General features: G+C 41.5%; 1 protein-coding gene across 2 annotated transcripts in view; it reads right to left on the minus strand.

Annotated features, from left to right (window-relative positions):
* Window positions 1-21,153, minus strand: part of LOC137431845 (RNA-binding motif, single-stranded-interacting protein 1) — a 400,729-nt gene that overhangs the window by 140,974 nt on the left and 238,602 nt on the right. For both annotated transcript variants that reach the window (XM_078782569.1, XM_078782568.1), the window contains exons 5-8: window positions 9,891-10,048; window positions 9,417-9,496; window positions 8,781-8,896; window positions 8,407-8,450 (exon numbers count right to left, since the gene is read on the minus strand). In XM_078782569.1, coding sequence (XP_078638695.1) covers window positions 8,407-8,450; window positions 8,781-8,896; window positions 9,417-9,496; window positions 9,891-10,048 — 398 coding nt within the window. The remainder of the gene's footprint in view (window positions 1-8,406; window positions 8,451-8,780; window positions 8,897-9,416; window positions 9,497-9,890; window positions 10,049-21,153) is intronic.

The raw sequence follows: 21,153 nt of genomic DNA on the forward strand, positions 1-21,153 counted from the left end.
CGAGGTCCGGAGTGACATTTTTAAGGGTCCAGTGACCTGTGTGGTGGTACCCTACTACCCGATACCCGGGGTCTCCTTGCTGATTGGCAATGATGCCATGGCCAGGGAGGAGTCATTGACTCTGACCTGTGGGGGGGTCACTAGATCCCAGAGTAAACAGGCGGAGAGAGTGGCGGAGTCAGACATATCTTCACTCTGGCCCGAGGAGCCTAGCGCCTCGACTCCAGTTCCCGACGGTGACGTTGCGTCAGCTGAAGTCCACCCGAGCCTCCCGTCAAGCCACCCTCAGGTGCCGTGCTCCTCAGGGACCGCTCCCGCCATGTCGCGATTCAGCAGGAACGCTAATGCTAAGGTATATGTGGGAAACCTGGGCAATGGAGCAGCGAAAGCCGAGCTAGGGAGGGTCTTCGAACATTACGGACCACTCCGCAACGTATGGGTTGCTCGAAACCCACCTGGATTTGCAGTTGTTGAGTTTGAAGAGCCACGAGATGCTGAAGATTCGGTCAGAGCCCTTGATGGAAGGTTAATTTGCGGATCGCGTGTGTGCGTCGAGATGTCGAATGGCATGTCGCGGCGGCCTCGTTTCAGACGCCCTTTGGTCCGCAGGCCTTTCGACCCGAACGATCGATGTTACCAGTGCGGTGAAAGGGGTCATTACGCATATGACTGTTGTTCTCGACACCGGAGGAGTACCCGCCGCTCTAGGTCTCGGCCCGTTTCCTTCCTGTCAACGCTTCCCCCAACTTGAGTTTGGCCCCCTTGCCTCTCTATTGTGCTTTGTGTGAAGTGTAACTCTTGTAGGGTAAATATTAATGTGGTGTATGGTGTTAAAATTTGTGTGTGAAAAAAAAAAAAAACCAAACTGGTTCATTGTTAACCTGTTAATGCCTGTTAATTGCCTGTGCGTTAATAATTGCGTTATTGTTGCGCTATTGCGTTGCGTTGTATTGTTGCGTTGTTGCGTTATTGTTGTTAATAAGTGTTAATAATTGTTAATTGCGTTAATTGCCTGTTAGCGATTACCGCCATCATCTTGCCATGTGACTTGCACCTACTACAAATACTGGTTTTAAAAACGCCGTCTATTCGACGGGGTTTTTACTTAGGGGGGGAGGACTGTGAGAAACCACCGGTGAAACCACCTGTTCTCACCCAGATTTGGTGCCCCGCCCACCGCGTGACGTGGCCTCCTTGGAGCCTCACGCGATCGGGAGGCGATTCGGCACGTGATTGGTGGAGAGTCGAGAGAGGCGGTCGCCATCTTGTGCAACGGACGCGGCTCGAAGGCTCCGAGTGGGAAATCTCAAAAGGGCTTTCCTGGAATCCTCACGACAGCCGAGTTGGGCTGGTCGATTACAGTTCGGTATTTTACGAGCGAGTAACTCCGGAAGAAAACGAGTGATTCCCGGATCTCGTAGATTGGAACCGCGAGTGATTGCCTGCTTCGTGTTGGAGCTGCTGGCCGACCGTTCCTGCCGGCCTTGTGCGGTGAATTCCATCCTGTTACCCTCCGAGTCCCGGAGATCGTCGATTGGAACCGCGAGTGATCTTACCTGCGTCCTGTTTGGAGCGTCTGTTGCCGACAGTTCCTGCAGGCTTTGTGCAGTTTATTCCATTCTGTTACCATTTATGGTTTTTGTGATCGAGCCAATAAAGCATCGTGCCTTACCCCTAGAAGGCCGATTAAAACACAATTGTGTTTATTGAGTTCTCTCTGTCCACTCCGTGGACTACTTGAAGCCCGGACATTAACGTCCGTATTCCGTGCTGGGAAACATTTCACAGGCGGGATCGCGACAATATATATATATAAATAAATATATGTGTGTTGGGTTGAACTTTAGAGAAAAATTAGGTGTCGGACTAGACGTTACAGAAAGCGTGCAATCTACTATTTAAGAGAGCCGTTGGTCTGTCGGTCTGTCTGTGTCGCCAATTTTCTCAGAGATGACTGAACGGATCTTCGTCAAACTTTCAGAGGTACATCAGTGACTGCTTGGTCTACATAATCTTCTTTTTTTTGTTTGCCTAAAACACATAAAATAAAATAAAATATGAAAAAAATTGTCCGGTTTTTTTGGATTTTTTTTTTAAAAATCGCTCTATAGCACCTACGCCTTTTTGATTAAGGATAGTTATTTATATAAAAGTGCACATTCACATAAATAAATACAAAACAATCACCAGACATTTGAATACAAATAAAATCAAACAATTCCGGAAGCAGTCAAAGTTGGGGGTAGGGCTTCTTCTTCTTCCTGAACGTCATCATACTTTACTCAGAAATGTAATGACCGGTACATTCAGCAGCATATATTCAACGAAAAGGTAAAATGATGATTTGATATTTGTGATGGATTCTGATTTGGAATTGCAATTGCTTTTCCTTTATATTTGCCCTCATTTCAAATATGTTACTATTTCTTTTTTGCTTGAACAATGCCGGGTACTCCAGCTATAAACACTTTTATACTTTACTCGGGGTACAAAAACAAACAAAACTTTGTCTGGGGGTAACATAGGCTATGTGGCCGCGGCCTCATGTGGGGGTGTGGGGGACCGGGAGAGGGGCGTAAATTCTCGATGTAAATATGTACGGTGTAACGCCACCTGGTGATTATGGCAGAGGGTATTACAATTTACTTTTTTACCTGGTCAACACTGAGGTTAAAGCACTCTTTATTTATGTACATTTTTCCTCCTTCCCCCCCCCCCCCCTCTCCAAAAGCGAAGAAAACAGAGGGGCCTGTCAAAGCCATCCTCCTCCCTTCCCTCCCTGGGAAACGCCGGTTACTCTTGCTAGTGCCTTATATATTTAGACTTTTAAATACCATCAATGTCCTCGAAGTAAGACCAATCCATCTTCTTTTTTTTCAATAATGGGGCATCTTTTAATCACATGTTAAGTGCAATAACTCACAACTTTATCCATATTTGATTTATTTTATTTTATTAAGATTGCCATTATCCTAACCTGTAGATACATGTCGTTTTCATGTAGGTTTTATAATACAGCATGTACACTACTGTGCAATAACAGATTCACTTCTTTCTTTCGCTAGCTTTATATTTTTAGGAAATTTTATCTTGGTACTTAATATTTCAGCCATTTTAACAATGTGCATATTTTATAACAATGTGTGTATTTTATAACAATGTGCATATTTTATAACAATGCATATTTTATAACAATGTGCATATTTTATAACAATGTGTGTATTTTACAAAAATGTGCATTTTTACAACAATGTGCGTATTTTATAACAATGTGCATATTTTATAACAATATGTATATTTTATAACAATGTGCATATTTTATAACAATGTGCATATTTAATAACAATGTGCGTATTTCATAACAATGTGTGTATTTTATAAGAATGTGTGTATTTTATAACAATGTGTGTATTTTATAACAATGTGCATATTTTATAACAATGTATGTAACTATGTATTTTATAACAATGTGCATATTTTATAACAATGTATGTATTTTATAACAATGTGTGTATTTTATAACAATGTGTGTAATTTATAACAATGTGTGTATTTTATAACAATGTGCATATTTTATAACAATGTGTGTATTTTATAACAATGTGCGTATTTTATAACAATGTGCATATTTTATAACAATGTGCATATTTTATAACAATGTGTGTATTTTACAAAAATGTGCAGATTTTATAACAATGTGCATATTTTATAACAATGCAACTTTTATAACAATGTGCATATTTTATAACAATGTGCAACTTTTATAACAATGTGCGTATTTTATAACAATGTGCATATTTTATAACAATGTGCGTATTTTATAACAATGTGCGTATTTTACAAAAATGTGCATATTTTATAACAATGTGCGTATTTTATAACAATGTGCGTATTTTATAACAATGTATGTATTTTATAACAATGTGTGTATTTTATAACAATGTGTGTAATTTATAGCAATGTATGTATTTTATAACATTGCATGTATTTTAAAACAATGTATGTATTTTATAACAATGCGTGTATTTTATAACAATGTGCGTATTTTACAACAATGTGTGTAATTTATAACAATGTGTGTATTTTATAACAATGTATGTATTTTATAACAATGTTGCAATTTATAACAATGTATGTATTTTATAACAATGTATGTATTTTATAACAATGTATGTAACTATGTATTTTATAACAATGTGCATATTTTATAACAATGTATGTATTTTATAACAATGTGTGTATTTTATAACAATGTGTGTAATTTATAACAATGTATGTATTTTATAACATTGTATGTATTTTAAAACAATGTATGTATTTTATAACAATGCGTGTATTTTATAACAATGTGAGTATTTTACAACAATGTGTGTAATTTATAACAATGTGTGTATTTTATAACAATGTATGTATTTTATAACAATGTTGCAATTTATAACAATGTATGTATTTTATAACAATGTATGTAACTATGTATTTTATAACAATGTGCATATTTTATAACAATGTATGTATTTTATAACAATGTGTGTATTTTATAACATTGTGTGTACCCGAAACGATCCTTATGAGTCCCCTACCGGTGTACACCGGAGGGGACTATAGGTTTGCACTCCGTCCCTCCGTCCTTCAGTCCGTCAGTCCGTCAGTCCGTCAGTCCGTCAGTCCGTCCGTCACGCAAAGAACAGTTTTCCGGACTTTTTTTCTAAACGCTTAACGCTAAAGATTTCAAATTTGGCACATGGTTTCCTCATGATAAGTTACAGGTCAAGTTCGAACTTCACGACGTTTCGATCATTTTTGACAAAGTTATGCACTTTGAACTTTGGGAATTCTGATAATTCTGATGATCCTTAACTCAGTGCCATTTTAAGTTTTAATTTCCTTTAAATTTTCTCTGCAATAATTGGACCGATTGAGATCAAATTTTCACCGTAGGAGGGACTCGGTCTGTAGAATATTTTAATGGTAATTATGATGTCACAGGTCACGTGGTTCGGCGGCCATATTGTTTTTCGTGAAAACACAAAAACCCATTTTTCTCTGCAACGGCTGAAAAGATCGAGGCCAAACTTTGCAGGCAGAATTGCATACCCATGAGGAACAAAAAAGTCATGACGTCATGTGTCACATGGTTTCAGAGTTATGACGTTTTTAAGCATGAACCTTTAAAACCGAGCTCCTCCCTCATTTTTGATCCAATCGAGGGGAAACTTCACAGATCTGTTGAGCATGTCAGTCTACTAAAATGTCCTTTTGGAATTTGCGATAGGGCACGTGATTTGGCAGATATCATTAATTAAACGAAAATATTTTTAAAAATGGATATCTCTTGTTTATTCTCGAGTTCTCCTCAAGCCGCACCGCGCGCCCTCAGCCTCGTCTCGCGGACGTCAACAGCGCGACACAGCGCGTGCTTTCGGGAGGGGCGGAGCCAAGCCAAACAACATATATATGCACATCGATCATTGATCGTGAACCGGAAAATATAATAAATTACTGATATTTAGCGACTCGAAAGGTTCTTCATCAAAAACTTATTTTCTCGTGCTTCTGCTGACCTGTCTGCAAGGTGTATAAATCGAAGTCCCGAGTGCGAATCACAGGTGAGCCCGTCCTGAGGTAATTAGCGATTGGGAACGATTCGGAACCTGTGGGTAAATAACCCTTGGTAATTTCCCCAACAGTTTTCCGGACGACAGACTGCCGGTAGGGGACATGTATTGCAGCGCAATACTAAGAATGCTTGTTTTTCATGTTATTAATGCCTGCATTTGTACTTGTAGTGTCGTACTTTTTAATGCATTTTAATTATTTGTAGATGTTGCAGTGATTGTAATTTATTTACTTATTTATTTCAGGATCTTGATTTTTTTAATGTTATATTGTAAATCACTCACCATTCAGCTTCTGGCTGCGATGATTTGATAATAAATCCATGAATTGAATTGAATTACATATATATATATATATATATATATATATATATATATATATATATATACGTATATATACTGGCTTGGTGAGGCGAGCGTTACTGAGGAACGGGCTTATTTTAGCTGAGGCTAATGACTGCACCTGAGTTGATCTGTTGTCATGATTTACACCAATCATAATACAAACAATTACTTTGCACAAATGTATTTGTGGTGTTTGTGATATTACATTTTTATCGGCAATTTTGGTTGAAGATTTAGGTTGAATGTTTTTTTTTTCAAGAAAGAACCCCTCAGCACACACATAGGGGAGGGGTAGGTGCAGACTGGAAGTTTGGGACGATTACACCTCACCACCACGTAATTAAAAACACCTCACCACCAAGTAATTCAAAACACCTCACCACCAAGTAATTTAAAACACCTCACCACCACAAAATTAAAAACGCATCCACCACGAAATTGAAAACACCTCACAGCATCAAACACGTAATAAAAACACCTCACAGCCATAAAACACGTAATAAAAACACCTCACCACAACGAAATTAAAAACACCTCACAGCCATCAAACACGTAATAAAAACACCTCACAGCCATGAAACACGTAATAAAAACACCTCACAGCCATAAAACACGTAATAAAAACACCTCACAGCCATAAAACACGTAATAAAAACACCTCACAGCCATGAAACACGTAATAAAAACACCTCACCACAACGAAATTAAAAACACCTCACAGCCATCAAACACGTAATAAAAACACCTCACAGCCATGAAACACGTAATAAAAACACCTCACAGCCATAAAACACGTAATAAAAACACCTCACCACAACGAAATTAAAAACACCTCACAGCCATCAAACACGTAATAAAAACACCTCACAGCCATAAAACACGTAATAAAAACACACCACCACAAAATTAAAAACACCTCACAGCCATAAAACACGTTATAAAAACACCTCACTGCCATAAAACACATAATAAAAACACCTCACCACCTCAAAATAAAAACACCTCACAGCCATAAAACATGTAATAAATACACCTCACCACCACGAAATTAAAAACACCTCACAGCCATAAAACACGTAATAAAAACAGCTCACAGCCACGTAATTCAAAACACCTCATCACCAACTAATTCAAAACACCTCACCACCACATAATTAAAAACACCTCACCACCACGTAATTCAAAACACCTCACCACCACGTGATTTAAAAACACCTCACCACCACATCATTTAAAAACACCTCACCACCACCGTAATTATAAATACCTCACCACCACCGTAATTATAAATACCTCACCACCATGTGATTTAAAAACACTTCACCACCATGTGATTTAAAAACACCTCACCACCACATAATTCAAAATACCTCACCACCACGTGATTCAAAACCACCACAACGTTATTAAAAACACTTCACAACCACGTAAACAAAAGTTTGAGGGAGTCGTTAAGTGACAACACAGACAGACACTGCCCAGATGTGTAGATATATAGATAAATGACTCTACCCGAGTTGCCGTTTTGTCATGGTTTAAACCAATCATAACTCAAACAATTATTTTGCACAAATGTATTTGTAATATACGTGATATCACATTTTATAAACAATTGAAGTTGAAAAAAAAAAGTCCCCAAAAAATTCCAAAAAAAAAAGAAGAAATTGGAATACTCAAAAAAATACCCTTAGGACATACGTCGGTATGTCCAAAGGGTATTTTTTTGAAAAGTTTTCCAATTTTTTTTTGGGAATTTTTTGGGGACTTTTTGGGGGAGAGATATGTGCATACCAGAAGTTTGGTACGATTTCACAAAAGTTTGAGAAAGTAGTTCAGTGACAAGACAACACGACACAAGACAACACAACACAACACAGGACAACACAGGACAACATAGGACAGGACAGACGCTGCACAGATATATATATATATACATACTCATACAGTAAACAAAACCATCCTTTGCTTGTATTACTTCGACCACCCAAAAACATATTGGTGTGGCACAAAGCTGAGAATCGCACGGAAATTCGAAAATACTGTAATTAGCCGATTGATTTGCATCTTGCGCATGGGGAAAAGTAATAATGGCAGATTGTATTCACTCTGTGATGTCACGGGTGAGAAACCACGGATATAAATGATGGGTGAGAAAAACGAGTTTTACTCGTTAAAATGTCCTATTTTTCCATTCAGAATGAGAAATGACGCATCGTGTTGAATTTATGTCACATCAAAGCATAGTCAGGGTGAGTTAGGCTATAGGTGTTTGCGCTACCTTTTAAAACTCCCTGTCATATTGTTATAAGCTGTGTGGGAATGAGAGGTGAACAGAAAAGGAAACATGAACAGTGAAAATGAATACAGAAGCTGTTAAACTTTTCGTGATAATCCCGTCAATGAAGAAGAAGAAGAAGAAGAAGAAGAAGAAGCAAGCATCACATACCCATTGGGGATACCAGCTGGATCATAAGCCAGAGCCATTCCAGCCTGTAAGTATGACAGTAACAAAAATAAGTGATTGCTTTACTTTAGTCATGATACAAAGTTTGAAAAATAATGAAAAAACAATCATCATCGGGCCCGCAAGGCTAACCCCCGCTCTAGCGGGGAAAATGGCCTCAAAACGATCATTCATTCATTCATTCACAATATAAAAACAAGAAATGACCTGTTTGGAAACTATGGAAAGCATCACGTGCTAGTCTGTCTCAAATTACAATAGCAGACTAGGCCAGGGGGGTTTCATTAAGGGCAAAGTGCATGGTAGGGGCTTCAGGAAGTGTCTAACAGGACTGCTGAAAGACTTGAGTAACATACCACTCTCGCCTCACTTTCTCGCTGCCACGAACGGCCATTGGGAAGGTACTTGCTTGGGTTCTGTCTCTTCTTCTGACCACCGTCAGCAAACTTGCACAGGAGGGGCTCGCCGGGCACTGAGTGAGGGATCACGAACGCCCGCGACATGCCCAATTACTGCACAAGCAGTGTATGCACCATGGGGGCAGATGGCCCCTTTGGCCTGTTGTACCAAACCAGGCAGCAGCAAAGCATGGAGATTGGGCCAGGCCCTGGGTATTTGTCATGATATAATTGTGCCAAAGAGAGTTGAAAGCAGACAAGCCATGGGATACGAAGTGCTTGGAATATCAAATATCAGTCTATAACCTGCATTTCCTTTGTCGAAAGTCACATTGAATACATGGAAGTATCGCCAAAGCCAAAGTGCACAAAAATTTTCTCAAAAATAACTTTTTACTTTTGAAAGCACAAATGCAAATCCACACTTTTATACCAATTAACTTTCAAAGTTGTACGATAACATGGCACAGCTGCTTCTCAGTTGTAACAAAGTCAGGCCTATCGATAACGTTCACCTCAAAAGGTTCATCTGAGTTTCTTACATGTTTTTAGGGAAGTGTGAAAGAAATCATTAACACATCCCAGCAAACTTACCTGTCACCCCTGGAGGACTGGACAGAAACTTGCCATTGAATCGTTGTATGACAACCTCACACTTTTCAGTTGACTCCATACTGTGAAGACAGGGAAACCACAAAAAAGTATATTTAATAGTTTCTGAAGTGCTTTCACAGGTACTAACAAGTTTGGACGTTGTTACCCTGTTTCCCCACATCCTTGACGTTTGCACGACTTCGCAATCCCATGAAGATGATGAACCCGGAGATGCGTGCGTGCCAACATGTAGGATTCCATAAATTTTAGTTTATAGTTTCCATAATGATAGTTTACCTGAATGATGGAGATGAACAGTACAAGTCATTGTCCAGCTTTTTACTTCTTTATCAAATTTTCGAAAGTTTATGAGTTGTTCAAGCTAACGCAATTTGTGCCTACAAAGTTTGCTTATTGCCTTCTAATGCCAAATGTCTGCTGTCGTTTCACACTCAGGAGATGATGTCTGCTCACCGTGCAAATCCCACACCACGGCTCGTGCCGTTGGCATCCCTGAGGATGCGGGTGGACACAACCTGGCCAAAAGGTTTCAGCAGACCCTCCAGTTCCTGCTCATCCAGGGACAGAGGGAGATTTGAGATGTACAGGTTTGTCGGGTCTTGTTCTTGTTGCTGCGAAGAAGGCACGATGAAGAGGATAAGTTCTTTCACGATGAAGAATAGAGCGAGTTGTTAACCACATTTCACAGGTAAATTCCATTGGGGGAAGCAAACCTTCCAAGGGTGACAAAACGATTTATAAATAAAAACAGTACAGCGCTTATAAAATTATGTATAGCTTCGTAGAAAAGTTAAATAAGTAGGAAAATTCTTAAGAGGAGTTCGAGGAAAATTATGTTGAACAAACTCTCCTGGACGAGGTTCCTAGGGTAGTATAAGGGAGTCTAAGAAATCCTTGGCAATGGAATGGCATTGGTTATAGAAAATGTATGTTATTAATTACCACTAAACCTCGATAAGCACGTTTTTAGGTCACCTGAACTTTAGTCAGGTGGGCTTATGCAATCGAGCAATGTCCATAGGTCAGTGAGTGAGCGACTGAGTGAGTGAGTCCGGAACCACTTCGGTCATTATCGCTTGAACCAAACACACAATTTTGATGAAACTTGGCCACAAGCTTCATATCTGATGCCGAACCAAGGTCTATTGACCACATCAATATCTGTGCTCATTGTTGGGGGTTTACAGGGGGTAGGGGTGGGGAGGGGTTGAGCCCTCCAAAATAGGTATTTGCTCTCTTCTCCGAAACTACACACACGATTTTGATGAAACTTGCCCACAAGCTGCATATCTGATGCCTCACGAAGGTGTATTGACCGCATCAAAATCTGCGCTCATTAGTGCAGGTTTATAGGGAAGTTTGACCCCACAAAATAGGTATTTGCTCTCCTCTCTGAAATTACACATACAATTTCAATGAAACTTGACCACAACCTTCATCTTGACCACAACTTGACCCATGATGAACCAAAGTTTGTTGACAGCATTAAAAAAATCAGGGTCTAAAGGGGTCTGTGGGGAATTTGAGTGGCTGTTGCTCCTGATCCAGGTGAGCTTCAGGACCCACGGTCCTATTTTTATTTGTTGGAAAATCCTCGCATTGCATTGAAAAATCTCTCCCATTGTCCATCTGTAACAGGTTAATCTTGCAAACCTGGGTTATTTAAAATGGAACATTTGCACCGATATTAAAATTTTCTCCAATGAGTTTTTCACTTTTAAACACGTATCATTCATAACTACAATTTTTATGGAAAATCTGCCGTATGATCTGTAACCGACAGAGATGGTGAGGAGGTTGACATAATATCAACTAAACATTGTTATTTGCTGTAGCTAAAAATAATTGCATTCCTTTGGATGGACAAGTGACAGAATTCTTGTACAAACGTCCACACTAACCTGTGGTGCATTGAATTTTTGAAACCAACAAGACTGCGTTGACCTGTTATTGGTGTGCCCATCTGAGAAGTTTGATCATGACGGTAGTTTTTCAGATTCAAAATCTCGTATGCAAGGGGAAGTCCAAAAGTTATTTCTCCAACCATGAAGGAATGATCCTGATCCAACATAGGTGAGTTTTCTAGTGTCATTCGAATACATGATGTATGTTGATCTAATAATTTTTGAAAAGGAAAAACAACTTTTTTGACTCCGCCTCATACTGTTGACCTCAACATAGCGCAGTCGCCTCTGAGCTGTCTAGCCTGGGTTGGAATCTCAACCCAGCCTTCCTCTGTCATCCTGGTGTTCCACATGCAGGGTGATAAATCAACGTGTGTGCCGTCCATCAGAGGGACTTCTTCTTCGTATGCTTTGATTGAGCAAACAAGCCGGTGAAATGAGCAGTCCTCAGCCACACCTGGGCTTGCTCAGTGAACTGTTGCAGCAAATTCCAACCTCCCTCAAGGTGGTGCATGGGGACCTCCTCCACTAAGTCGTCTACTGTCTGTATCTCACCGCAGTCACAAGCTGCAGTGTCGATCAAGAAGCACTCAACACCCCTCCCGAGACGGTTCAATTGGAATCACTCCTTGCACGGTAGGTGGTAACCAGTAGGTATGACAGAGATTGGCAGCAGTTGTTGCAATCTACCAACAGGTTGTTTCTTCCTCCACGCACCGAGTAGTCACTGTTTTCTGTTGTTTGACTGGATGAAGAGTTGAGCCGCTATGATGAAGGGATTGTGGCTCTTGAGTCGTTGGACAGCCAGTTATCCGAGGATTCTGTGATGCAGAGGGAGTGCAGGTTGCTCAGCTGCTTTGAAGGCCGTCTGTCTGGTTGCAGCTTCGCATCGTAGATGGTGAGGCAGAATGTCTGCCAACAGCGGAAAGTTGTGAGTTGGTGTCGGTCAAAGGCAGCAACTGATCACTCACAAGGCAGACTTGAGCTGTACATCCTCTTTTTGTGTGTTTGCTCCAACCACATTATATACTAGCTAAAGTACCCATCCCAAGTGACAAAAAAGCAAGCAAAAGTACCAGTCCCAGTGATGAGAAAAGTTTAAGTTAATCTATCAATTTTAATTATTTCATGGACTTTAAAAAGGTTAATTGTGTTGCACTCTTGGGTCCACTCAGAGCCAAAACTCTAAGTTACTTATACCGCCTACATTGTATGACTACGTTGTAGCATCATGGAGTTTTTTCATTGAGAAATGTGAAAATAGTTTTTCAAATGTTCTGAAGAATGAACGAGCTAAATGAAAATCTTCAAAACATTTGCAAGAATTTTGGGGGGAAATATGAGGTCAATAAAGAAACAATTCCACAGGAAAATAAATATATATCAATAAACATTGTTTTTGTAATTCAAAGGAAACAGGAAAGTCAACAGGCAACCTGTAGGTTGGCAAAAACCTTTGTCATTCAACAATTATATTGACAAATGTGAGTGCAAGAAAAAGGAATTATTAGTTGTTTGAAGTCTGATATGTCCAACTCATGCAATGTAACGAGAAAGATTTCAGATTAAAGTAATGCATCACTAATCGAACAATGGTTAACAAAATTAATTTTCTTAGCAAGCAATGTTCGTAAAAATTAATAATTAATTCTCCACAATGTCAATTTTTGAAATCACAGTTTCTCTAAATTACAATTCATTAACTTTCAATTTTTGCAGGTGTAATTTATACCGGCAGTGGATTTGCAAAAGTTTTTTTTAGCTTGTAATCATCCAAAATTAATCGGGTAGTAAGTAGTAGGGGCTACCCGACGATGCCCGGGGTGGGAGTAGATACGCAAAGCTGCCCGGCTGAGTGAGCTTTTCCCGGTGGTGGTTTTGAGATGTGTTGTACCTTGAAAAGTTATGGAGTTATTGGTCTCATGTTGGTTACCTTTTTCCTGCAGGCTGGCGGCAGCACTGCCACATCCCAATATACACTTTATAACGGCCTTTGGTTGCCTCAAAATGGATGCCAAGGCCAATGTGTGGTAGGTTAAAACCATGCCCAGATTCTGAAGTACGTAGATCCAAAATTTGGGGCCTCTAGATGCTATGGGTCGTCTGTGAAAGAGTAACGCACAAACGCACAAACAAACAAACACACAAACACTTGAAAAACATTTATAACATTTGTAAGATAATTGGACACATGCAGGTTTGTTCAAAAGAACAATCCCATCAAGACAGTACCTTGGACCAACATCCAATAGAAAGGCGGCACACAAAAGGTAAGGAGGATTTGCAAAAGTTTACTTTACTTATTCTTGGATTACACAATGTCAAATATAATGTTGTTGTCAATAAGACAAAACCAGACCTTTAAATATTGGTACGAGTAGAAAAGAGAAAAAAAGAGGGCGAGATAGAGAAAGGATGGAAGAAACCAAAGAAGAAGAAGAAGAGGCGGAATTAGAACAGGGAAGAGTGGAGACATTTGCATGGAGCATTACCATGTGGATCTATTATCCAACAATGGAAGGTACAACCTTCACAGGGATTTGTGTACGTTTCTATCAGCATTAGTCTTGGACAGAATTGTTTGGACTTAGTCCTCAACAACAACAACAACATGCATTTTAAGGCCATTTTCCCTAGTAGAGCGGGGGTTAGCCTTGCGGTCCCCATGACAATCTTCTCCATTTTGCCCTATTTTCTGCATCTCTCCTTGTTAACCCCCTTGCCCGCATTTCTTCTTCCACCATCTTTAGCCAAGTCTTTCTCGGTCTTCCCCGTCCTCTACTTCCTTCTACATTAATTTCCATCACTCTTCTCAACCAGTCACTTTCATCCTTCCTCAACACATGACCAAACCATCTCAACCTGTTCTTCTTCACAGCATCAATCACAGGCAATATTCCAATCATCATCCTTCGCAATTCATCATTTGTCTTCCTCTCTCTCAAAGATACTCCGCACATCCATCGAACCATTCGCATTTCCACCCTTTCCAGCCTTCGTTGCTGCTCTACGTTCATTACCCATGTATCGCTCCCATGAATCATAACACTTCTCACACATGCAGCATACACCTTTCCCTTCAGCTTCAGCGACACTCTCCTCCTCATCAGCACTCCACTCAGTTCCCGAAACTTCTTCCATGCACATCTCACTCGAGCAACCGTTGCCGAGTCTGATCCACCTTCTCCATTCAGCATGTCTCCGAGGTAGCAAAATGTTTTCACACCTTCCAGCTTCACGCCGTCTCCAAGATCCAACTCAACATTTCCTCCATCTGCAGCTCCCTCTGTGCACACCTTACATTTGAATGTAGCTGCCACACTGGTAAATGACCCTCTCAGACCACTACATTTTTGATGAATCCACTCAGCGCACATTGTACATTGAATGGAGTTCACTCCGACACCCTTCCTGCACACAGCACACGGCCACTTCCCAGTTATTTCCACCTCACCACATGCTTTACCACTTGCCATCACCTTCGTCTTTCCGATATTCACCTTCAGACCTTTTGTCTCCATACATTCCTTCCACTTGTTCATCTTTTCCTTCAGTCCATCCATACTTTCCGCAATCAACACCAGATCATCTGCATACAACAACTCCCACGGTAAACCCTCCTTTACGTTCTGAGCCAGCACCTCCATCACAGCTACAAATAGTAGCGGACTTAGTACCGACCCCTGATGCACTCCCACCTTCACCTCAAACTCACCACTGTTCCCATCCTTCGTCCTTACAGCTGTGCGTGCTCTTTTGTACATTGCCATCACTACTCTGATCAACCATTCCTCCACTCCTAACTTCCTCAATGCCCATGTCAATACTTTGCGTGGAACCCTATCGAATGCTTTCTCCAGATCAACAAACCCAAAAAACAACTTCTTCCTCTTCTCCATGTACTTCTCCTGCAACTGCCTCACAATGAAAAGCGCATCTGTCGTTCCTCTTCCTGGCATAAATCCAAACTGCATTTCGTCGATCTTCACTTTCTTCCTTATCCTCCTCTCCAACACCCTTTCCAATACCTTCATTCCATGCTCCAATAACTTTATCGCTCGGTACGAGCCACACTCCAGAGGATCACCTTTCCCCTTGTATAGAGGGATGAGGGTACTCAGTTCCCAGTCCACTGGAATGCGGCCTTCTTTCACCACCAGATTACAGATCTCTGTCATTCTCTTCATACCCCAACTTCCTGCTGCCTTCAACATATCTCCCACAACTCCCGTCGGCCCTCCCGCTTTTCCACTCTTCATTGCTTTTATCGCTTGTTGTGTTGGGTTGGGCTAGTGTTGGGCTAGCGGCTAGGGTGCCGGCTTAGGATCCTAGGATCCTGGGTTCGAATCCCAGTCGATCGCTGAATTAATGCCAGGGGGGTTGACTCAGCCTGTCATCCTTCCGAGGTCGGCTAATTTGAGTACCAGTTTACTGGTAATTCCCTGTTTGTCGTTAAAGGGGGCAAAAAGGGTTGGCGTCAGGAAGGGCATCCGGCCGTAAAACAATGCTTCAAAAAGGGGACCGAAAAACAACAACAACCACGGTTCCCGAAAAAGGCCAACCCCCGCTTTGCGGGGAAAAATGGCCTCTAAAGGTGGTTATTTTTATATATTTTTATTGCTTTTATCGCTTCCTCAACTTCCTTCTCAGTTATCGTCTCTGCCGGTCCGAAAACTGGGTTACTCTCTATGTTGCCATCCCATTCATTCTCTGTATTCGACAGCATTTCCATATATCTTTTCCATCTTCCTTTAATTACATCTGGGTCGACAACGATTTGTCCCACTTCATCCTTCATCTGGGTCAACAACGATTTGTCCCACTACATCCTTCAAGCAGCTCACCCCCATCACATCACACCTCTCTTTCGCTATGTGCTTTGCAATCCTGAATACTGCTTTCTGACCCTCTTTCGAATCCAAGCATTCTCCGAACATTTTCCTACATGCCTCCTGCGCCTTTGCTACCTCTTTCTTTGCAGCCTTCCTGACTGCCGTATAACTTTCATGCTCTGCTGTTTCTGCTCCCGTACCCTTCGCCTTCTGCCACTCCTTGAACTTCTTCCTCTTCTCGTCAATACTCTTTCCAACTTCATCATCCCACCACCATGTTTCCGAGTGCCTCGGTGGTCCTTTTGTCCATCCACATACCTCACCAACGGCTCCCAACAGACTAGCTTTCATTGACATCCAACCACTTTCAAGCTCAACCACATCATCCTCTACCCTACTCAGCCTCTCTTTTAATGCCTCCCTTACTGTCACCTCTTTCAACCTCCACACCTTCATTCTTGGTTGGTACTTCACCCGCCGAGCTCTCCTCGCACCTTTCATCCTTATGTCGCAGACAACCAAGTGGTGCTGTGAAACAGCCTCCTCCCCCGGGATCACCTTTGTGTCCCGGAGATGCCCCCTATCTCGCCTACGCACCATCATGTAGTCAACGGTTGTCGTCGACCCACCTGACGTGTATGCAACAAGCTTATTATCCTCTTTCTGGAACTGAGTATTACAAATCAACAAATCAGCTCCATCAGCAAACTCCAAAATCCTTTCACCTTCTCCATTTCTCACACCATATCCATAACCCCCATGAACTCCCTCAAAACCATCCATACTCCTTCCCACATGTCCATTCAGGTCTCCTCCCACCACAACAACTTCCTCATCTTTCACGTTTTCCATCAGCTTCTCTATCGCACACCAGAACTTGTCCTTCTCTTCATTGCTTCGACCAACCTGCGGAGCATATCCCGAGATGACGTTCACCAAGAGCTTTCCAATCATCATTTTCACCATCATCAACCTATCACTCACTCCAGTCACACTCACCACACTGTCTACAAACTCCTCAGAAAACAGGACACCAACACCATTCACGCCCTCCGGGCACAATTGCCACACAAACTTGTATTTCTGTCCCTGCCTACCCTTCACCATTCTCACACCACTTCCCTTCCATCTCGTCTCTTGCACACAACATATGTCCACTCTTCTTCTGACCAATACTTCCACCACTTCTCCTGATCTCCCTGTCATTGTCCCTACATTCCATGTCCCAAACCTCAGAAACCGATCTCCACTTCGGGCTGCACCCTGCTCATATGTAGTTGTAATTGTCATGGTTCTCTTTTTTGAGGCAATGTTTTTATGGCCGGATGCCCTTCCTGACGCCAACCCTCTTAGTCGTCTCTTACGACACGCAGGGATACGGTGTACCTATTCTGACCAGGGTACACACTGGGAAACGTTTAAAACATGGAAATTCGGGGGGGGGGGGGCGTCAGCATCACGGCTGCGGTTTAAACATATTCCAACAATATCCAAACAGAACCATGAAAACCATGAAAAACAATCTGGGAAAAGTCTCCAAGCGAGAACGTGGATTTGAGAAGGAAGGAGCAGAGGCGGGAGAGAAACGAGATACAGGGGGCGGGGCACAAGCCGAGACGAGGAGGCGAGCGAACAAACGTGTCCGGGAGGAGAGAAAGAATCAATATAGAAATCTTTGTCTCGGGAGGTGAGGTGAGGGGGAGAAAATAAAATAAAAGAAACAAGTAATACAGCGAAGGAAAGAACCCAAATCGACAAAACACCGACGGGGGGAGGGAAGCCCCAAGTTACCAGGCCGCACACGAGGTACGACCCAGAAAACAATTAACTACACACAAGTTTGTACGAATTACAAACCAATACCAACCAGAAACACACAATAACACGTACACAGCAAAATAACCAGTGGAAATTTGACAAAGACAAGAATGGGAAAACACTTAAACTTCGATGCCGTGGAGAGCTCGAAGTACGCTTCACTCGCCCGAGGAACCCAAGTCCTCATCAACAAGGCAAAACAGTTCATTGAAAAATTAAGAAAACGAGCCCTTTTCTGGAGCTCTTGAAGCATGCAGAACAACATAAACACATGGCAGTGTACACCACAAAAACCTCACTGACAAAGGTATAAAGAAGTAAAGGTAGAAACAAAATATAGAAACTATAACAACACTCTTCGCCGTCACGACGTCGACCGATATGCCTCCACCCACATTATTACATCATTAAAATACCTGTACCAAGTTTGATTTAAATCCATTCAGCTGTTCTCAAGTTATCACATTTTTACCTGACATGACCTTTAACCTCTTGACACCAACATCGAATCAGCTAATCTTTACATCATTATACATGCCTGTACCAAGTTTGAATTAGATCACTTCAGCCGTTCTCAAGTTATAGACATATTACAGACTTTGACCTTTGACCTCTTGACCCCAAAATTAAATCAGTTCATCTGTACATCATTCTACATTATCCCTGGTGTTGGGCTAGCGGCGAGGGTGCCAGCTTAGTGATCCAACAATCCTGGGTTCGAATCCCGGTCGATCGCTGAATTAACGCCAGGGGGGTTGACTCAGCCTGTCATCCTTCCGAGGTCGGCAAATTGAGTACCAGTACAATGGTAATTCCCTGTTTATCGTAAAAAGGCGACAAACAGGGTTGGCGGCAGGAAGGGCATCCGGCCGTAAAACATTGCTTCAAAAAGGGGACCAAAAAAACAACAACAACCATGGTCCCCGAAAAGGCCAACCCCCGTTTTGCGGGGAAAAATGGCCTCTAAACGGTGGTTTTGTACGTCATTGTACATACCTGCACCAAGTTTGACTAAAACCCCTTTAGCCGATCTCACGTTATCGCGGTAACAAAAACCTATCGGACGGACGGACGGACAGTTGGACGGACAACCTGAAAACATAATGCCTCTGATGACTCATAATAAAAAGAGTTTGCAAAGAAAGTAAAGAGAGAAAATCGCATATACTGGAAGAAGGCAATACCACTGGATAGAGGGTTAGAGTATAAGGTGATTGTAAAATTAGAGGCAAAATCAAGTTATTGATCGAATGCTAATCTTATAATGATTAATAGTTATTAAGTTTAAGTGTATGTTTAAGTCGTCCGGTCTTAATCAATTGTGACTCATTAATACTACTCAATACGAGTTTCTTCCATGGAAATTAAAATTGCAGGAGGGGACAATTTGGCGCATCAAGCCTGCGTAAAGGTTGCCAACCGATGTGATTTGAACCGCCAACCTCCCAGACTCAGAGCGGACAACAAGAAGTGCATGTGTGTACGAGTCGGACTAGTTTTGGTGGAGTTTGTACCTTGGCCATAGGGCCTCGGTGAATGTCCCTGGCTTTGTCATTTTTTTGATACTCTATACAGAGTGGCTTTTTCTATCCATGATCGAGGTTCATGGAAGAGCTGAAGCAGAATGGAAGAGTAAGATGGCCAGTGGATTGCGTTTGTGCTGCAGATGCAGTTTCTTGGTAAGGATTATATTGGGTCGTATGCCATTGCCTTCACGGCGTTGTTTGTCCATGCTCTATTCTCTCAAATTCTGAAAAAAATATTTGGTACCACCCGGCCAGGGTGGCACCACCAACCTCCTAAACTCAGAGCGCACGACCAAGAATAATCTCTACTACATCATTATTCATGATATCACCATGTCAACAATTGCTAACTGGATGTTAAGAAACGTTGCTCCACAAAATAAAGCTCGTTGTATCGTCCCAGATTGCCACATCCCAAAGCTTGAGGAACAGTGCGAGGATGGAATGGAGCCACAGCACCTTGTGTCACCACAAGAGAATGAATGACTTGTCATTATGAAATACATCAGCCTTAGACTTGATTTATTATGATGGTTATAATAGTTTGGCATTTCCCTTCCGAGGGCTGAAATGTGCAAATCACACTGAGAACAAAGACAAGAATGCTGCAATATCCCAGTGTGTGTTTGAGTCAGTTTAAGGTTGCACAACGATTATTAGCCATTTGAGAGGCACAAACGAGCAACGGTGTCACCAGAAAGATCAAAATGCTCTGTGAACGCAGATTTAATGAACTGGAGAAAACACAATTTTTGATTAACAAAATAAACTATTGTTTACAAAATTTATGACCTATATGAATATATGAGTATTTCTCACATGGGTGGATATAAATGAGTGTTCTTCATTCAGTTATGTGTTTGAAGATTGGGTATCAGAACTGGCGAATTGGTTATACCTTTGCTTGCATACCCAGGCAATCAAGCCAGCCACACACTGGAGAAATTCATCCAGGTGAACCCCAGGTGGTTATTCAAGAGACATTAACACATCTACAAAATGATTGTTAGCAACAACAGAATTCCCTGGTGTGAACACCCAAGTATTTTCCAGGACAATTACAAACACAACTAGAATGACACTAGGTGGAGCGTATACCTCCGCCAGGCTGAACACTTTACGTTTTGTATTCCACTGATAGGTCGGGTCTGGATCCGGACCTGAACCAAAATCAAATCCATTTCTTTTTGTCACCTAACTAACTCATCCACCAAGTTACATCCGAATCCATCCATAACGTTTTGAGATATCATGCTTTGTGTCATTTTGGACCTTTTCCTTAATGGTGAAGAATCACTTAAAATATTCTGGTATCCGGATCCGGATCTGGGTCTACACCAAAATGGATTATTTTGTCCTTGCCACACACCCAACCTGTCCACCAAATTTCGTCCAAATTTGTCCACAACTTTTAGAGATATCCTGAAAACAAGACAGACAGACAAACAGAAAGACAGGGGTGGAGACATAACGTCCACCCATCTTCGGTGGAGGAGGTAATGATATCACTTCCTACAAGTAAAGGTGTGTAGTTTAATCTAATTTTTAACACAAGTTTGGAAAGGAAGCCTTTCAGATGATAATTACCACATCACCCAAATCGCCCTGACACAAGTGGGACAAATGTCTGGAATCC

The sequence above is a fragment of the Myxine glutinosa genome, chromosome 7 (genome assembly GCF_964187855.1).
Source record: "Myxine glutinosa chromosome 7, kmMyxGlut1.1, whole genome shotgun sequence".
Classification (NCBI taxonomy): Eukaryota; Metazoa; Chordata; class Myxini; order Myxiniformes; family Myxinidae; genus Myxine; species Myxine glutinosa.